This window comes from Penaeus vannamei, unplaced genomic scaffold (assembly GCF_042767895.1).
Source record: "Penaeus vannamei isolate JL-2024 unplaced genomic scaffold, ASM4276789v1 unanchor1925, whole genome shotgun sequence".
NCBI lineage: Eukaryota > Metazoa > Arthropoda > Malacostraca > Decapoda > Penaeidae > Penaeus > Penaeus vannamei.
Genome location: NW_027214920.1, coordinates 1 through 5,492, shown reverse-complemented (window position 1 = coordinate 5,492; position 5,492 = coordinate 1). Strand labels below are relative to the sequence as shown.

Here is a 5,492-nt window from a genome sequence, read left to right as displayed (position 1 = left end):
TCTCGCGTTTTCTGTGGAAGAAACATTTCTCAGTTTCGTTCATCGAAAGACGGCCTTTAGCCTAAAAGCCTTGGTTATCATTAACCGATTGATCATTCGGCAGTTTGTAAGACATAATGATCATGACTAATTTTGTTTTTGAAAATTATGAACACGCATCTTCAAAACACAGAGGCATGATCTGCCTTTCTGACCTGCGCTCGAGTCCGCTTGTGGCGTCCAGCCGCCCACGACCAGGAACTTCCTCGGACCCGACATCTCGGTTGCTCGACGGAGAGTCATCGGGAAACGTTCTCGCTGGCCCCTGAGGCGAAGACTATCAGCCGCTGCCTGGGCGACGCGAGTTTTATACTTGGTCAAAAAAGCAAACAAACGTTCTTGGAGCTTCCGGTGTCCGGGGCTTTGCTCGCGCCTCGTTGGGAAAGGTTCGTCTGTTTGGTTGGTTGGTATTTTACTTCTTCGAATCCATGCTCGTATTTTTCTCATCCTCTCTCTCTCTTTCTCTCTGCCATTCGCTCACTCTTTCTCTCATTCTGTTTCTCCCTTTCGCTTTTATCCTCTCTGTCTCTCTCTCTCTCTGTTTATCTCTAACCCATTTCAAAAACAAAGAAACCTCAAAAGAGGATAATTATGTTTTGCCTTTCACGTCTTTGGAATCTTTGAATCCCCAAAACGTGACTCACAGACACCGAACTTGACAACAAAGGTATCGTTAAAATTCTTAATAAAACAAAAGTCATCTATAAATGAATAGGTGTATATACACATACACACATAAATATATTCTAATATACATACATACATATGTATATATATGTGTATATATGTGTGTGCGTGTCTCTGTGTTTATACTGATCCCTGCCTAATATTGAAAAAGCTTGTCTTTGGATGCATGTATCTAACAAATAAAGAATGCTCATCATGGCGGAAGACCCGATCTTCGGTCTCAAAACACCAGTCTCAAGACCCGCCCCTGAAGACGCCCCTGCACGCCTGATCTATGAGAGAAAAAGTATTCGACAAATCAATCTCCTTTGTCTTTCTTACTTTGAATTCCTCATTCTTTATAGTGTTACAGGAATGAAGTGCGTGGGAGTGGGCTTATATGTTTTATACCTTTATGAGTGAATAACGTTATTGAGGAGCAAACGACATAATTTCATCTTTCGGAGGCGGAGCGATTCCGCCAACGGAGGAAAGGCGAGGAATGACGTCATACGAAAGGGTTCCTCCGGGATCTGCTTCCGGTGTAAAATCGTATAAAATGAGTCGTTGTCGTTGAGATCGTCAGAAGTTGCTTGTCACTGCTGAGGACAAGAGCCAAAGAAGACTACGGTGTTGAAGTCGTAAAAAAGAATAGAGAAAAGGAGAAAATGTCGGGCCAAAGGAAGTTCTTCGTGATCGGGAACTGGAAGATGAACGTGGACAAAGCCCGGATCGACCACATTGCCAAGTTCATGTCGGCGGCCTCGTTGGACCCCAACACAGGTCAGTTTCGTTTGTCTCTTATCAAAACTACCATCCAGCTGGTAATTCCCTCTTTGTTATGCAACATATAGAATTGGTAAACGTAATTTCTAAAAATCTGCTTGTCCCAAACAGAGGCCGTGGTTGGCTGCCCTTCCTGCTACCTGTCCTACGCCCGCCAGAGACTCCCTGACGAGATCGCTGTCGCCGCTCAGAACTGTTACAAGGTAAGATGGAGTACCCGTCAACATGATGGCAATATTTGGTAATATAATACATTCCGTGAGCTGCATTGTCAGGTTACATCTAAAATCGAAACTAAACTCCAGTGTCACTTGTGAACAGGTTGCCCGCGGTAACTTCAGCGGCGAGATTTCTCCCGCCATGATCCTGGACTCGGGCTGCGAGTGGGTCATCCTGGGTCACCCTGAGCGAAGGACCATCTTCAAGGAGTCAGACCAACTCATCGCCGAGAAGGTCGCGCACGCGCAGCAGACTGGCATCAAGGTCAGCCTCTTCCTCATCGCTTTCTTATTTTTGGAGAATGTTTTAAAAGGACTCGAATGAGATATTGGAGATTTCCTTTTCTAAATATGCATGATTTATCAAATTCACCTTAATGTGCAATTGCAGATAATCGCGTGTCTGTGCGAGACGTCGGAGGACCGCGAGGAGGGTCGCACGGACGACGTCCTGTTCGGCCAGATGAAGTCCCTCGCCGCCAGCATCAGCGACTGGTCGCGTGTGGTGATCGCCTTCGAGGCTCTGTGGGCCAGCAATACCGGCGTCCTGGCCACAGCTGCGCAGGTACAGGAGGCCTTGGCCAAGCTGCGACACTGGCTGCGCGCCAACGTGAGCGACAAGGTGGCCAACAGCACCAGAATCCTGTACGCAGGTTCCGTTTCGTCGAGCAACTGTCGAGAGCTGGCTCAGCTGGAGGACCTGGACGGCTTCCTGGTGGGGAGCGCGGCCCTCAGACCCGACATCGTCGACATCATCAACGCCCGACGACCCGACGTGTCCAGCCTCATTGCGCACTTCGACCGACCCGACGGCCGACGCGCCTGACGCGGGCGTCAGAGCGCTCCTTTTTGCCCGCTGGGTTTTGTACAGATATTTATGGACGAATGTAAATATGGGCGTTATCCTCCTATGTATTTCTCATGTATTATTTGTTATTCCCCCTTTTAACCGGCGAGGACTTTTTACTTTACTGTAATGCTCTTTTTTTCCAAATAAAGTATTTTGAGATATACACGGTTCTTTCATATTTTCTAAAACCTGTATCAGAGCCCTTATATATGAATATGCATATGTATATATATATATGTATGTATACATACATACATTATCATCCTTAATGTGCACAGACAAGCGCAAACATACAGACACAAACGCACCCACCCACAAACACATATAAATACATGTATATATATAAATGAATGTACATGTATACACACATATATATGTGTGTGTGTATTGTTAAACAAGAACGGGCAAATGTCTACATTACTATTATTGCGGTCATTATGACTGTTATCATCATTACTATAAACAATACTGTTATTAATATAGTTATTGTTTCATTCTCATTATCATTATCATTAGCGTAATACTATTGTAAAAGGATGAATTTTTAATTTACCAAATTTTCATACTCTCAATTTTTGTACCATTGTATTAGTGAGTTTTTTTTCTTCAGAAACCATATTTATTTAAATGTAGGCCTATTCTAACTGCATTTACTGTAACGTTAATTTTGAGTCGCGTGACTTATAACGGTCGTTTAAAAATCCTGGGGCGGGAATGAATTTTTTTTCTGTGTTGAGCATGTGCCAAATTTTATTTTATTTCATCATTATCTTTTATTATTTTTTATTTATCATTACTATTATTTTATTCTTTATTTGATTTCTTGGCTATCAACCAGCGGCATGTGGCCAAGGTTATTAAGCCAATGCATCCTATCAAATTTTAACGGTCATAGAAACGTTTAAAACCATGAATTATCACATCCTTTACGTAATGACTCATTCTTGTAAATCATCCAGCTGTTTTCTTTGTAAAAACTTCGCAGTTATAAAGACAAAATAAGATAAATGATCAAATAAAGTAGACCTATCATGATTTCCGGAATTCACGTGCAGGTGCCTACTTGTAAATCCTCCATAAAAGGGTATATACAGACCAACTAAGGAACTTTCATCCTTCAAAACATCAAGATATAAAGACATCGCCAAAAAGATCAGTAATTAAAAACAATAGGCCTATCATGATTTCCAGAAAAGCGAGTAGACCTACCGAAACGAAAAGCATTTGTACCACTTTCCTCATATGACGTAACATGTCAAGATAAGGAAGGAAGTACATACATCCTTTCAGGAACGTTTGATATCCTGTAGAAGAAGCTGTTTCAGTCACCGGATGGGGCGCCTGTCACACAAGCGAAGGGACTCGAATGAAAGAGGTATTATGGTTTAGAAGATTAAGTAGAAAAATGATAAGCACACGTAATGTCATCGTTAGGAGTGGGTGTAAGATTTTTTTGACTTCGCCCCCCCCCCCAAAAAAAAAGGAAGGAAAAAATGATTATGACAATGAATAAATAAATGAAAACTAGAATAAAGTAGGAATAAATAAATTGATGTTAAAGGTTTAAAAAATGTGACTATTAATTGCCAGTGTGCTTGGTACCTTTTTGTAAAACAGCGTCACAGTCTATCTCATTTTTTATTTTATATTTATCTACTCCAAAATAACATTTTGACGGCTTCTTTGGCAGGGAATTTCTACGCATCGTCTTCAGCGGTTACTATGACTAACATTTGTAAGCACAATATTCCTTTTACCATTCCCAAATGGGAAAGGATAGATCAGCAGCAACTCGAGGTGTCGTTGCGCATGCGCACATCAACTACAGTTTGTGTTTACGATGGGCTAATTTTAGAGTTGCTCATGTTCATTTTGTACAATATCCATTATGAAAGTTTCAATGGCTTTTCAGGCATTTTTGGACTTCATAAAGGCCTGTTGGCCAGGTATCCTACACATCAAATAAAATACCTTTCTTTCATTCAATGAGTGCATGGAGGTATTAATAAAAGTGGGTATACGTAATTTCTTCAAGCTGAGTAAAATAATACAGGCCTTTGGCTTGACTCCCACTGCGAGCAATTCCACTTGAGAATCATTCATGCATAAACATAGTCGCCCACTCTTCTCATCCACAGGTCTATTTTGATGATTGTTCAATGAAAACCAATAAAATAATTATTTTCCATCCTTTTTGAAAATTGAAATGACCAAAATGATCGACCATATTCACAAAGTATCCATAACCAAAAAAATTGCATTTTCTGTGTTTTGCTTATAGCCTTTTCTCCTCTCGTCACCCGCTGGTCACGTGATCGAGCGGGAACTAAAAAAAAAAAAAATATTCGGATTTTCTCTTGGCCCAGTTATCTTCTGTCAGGAACTGATGATTAATTAACGAGAACATATTCGGATTTTCTCTTGGCCCAGTTATCTTCTGTCAGGAAGTGATGATTAATTGACGAAAATGGTAAAAATGTCGGGTTCATCTAAATATTGTTTAGTAGTTGATAAAAGGAAATCAGCTGGTACAGGAAAGAAAAGTTTATATAGCGCAATGTTTTCTAAACGTAAGTCCTGGCAAAGATGGGGACGAGCAGTGACGTCTTTATGGGACTCAACTTGGGGCAACACTTCCGGTGTAATCTGTATATATACCCTTGTGTTAAACGTTAGCGATTATCAGTTTCTGCTTAGTAGGGCTCCTGAAGGTTGTGGAAAAGAAGACTTTGTCGGAAAGAAAAGAAAAATCATATCAAAATGTCGAGCCAAAGGAAGTTCTTCGTGATCGGGAACTGGAAGATGAACGTGGACAAAGCCCGGATCGACAACATCGTCAAGTTCATGTCGGCGGCCTCGTTGGACCCCAACACAGGTCAGTTCCACACATTTGCTTCGGTTCGGGTTAGGAATGGAATGAAACGGCAATGTAG

At 41.4% G+C, this 5,492-nt stretch overlaps 1 protein-coding gene across 1 annotated transcript; it reads left to right on the top strand.

Annotated features, from left to right (window-relative positions):
• Positions 1–1,303: 1,303 nt before the first annotated feature.
• Positions 1,304–2,663, top strand: LOC113800987 (triosephosphate isomerase-like). Its single transcript, XM_070120039.1, has 4 exons — positions 1,304–1,488; positions 1,603–1,694; positions 1,813–1,974; positions 2,101–2,663. Exons 1-4 carry the CDS (start codon positions 1,374–1,376, stop codon positions 2,533–2,535), a joined length of 804 nt encoding a protein of 267 aa, XP_069976140.1. The 5' UTR covers positions 1,304–1,373; the 3' UTR covers positions 2,536–2,663.
• The last annotated feature ends 2,829 nt before the right edge of the window (positions 2,664–5,492 follow it).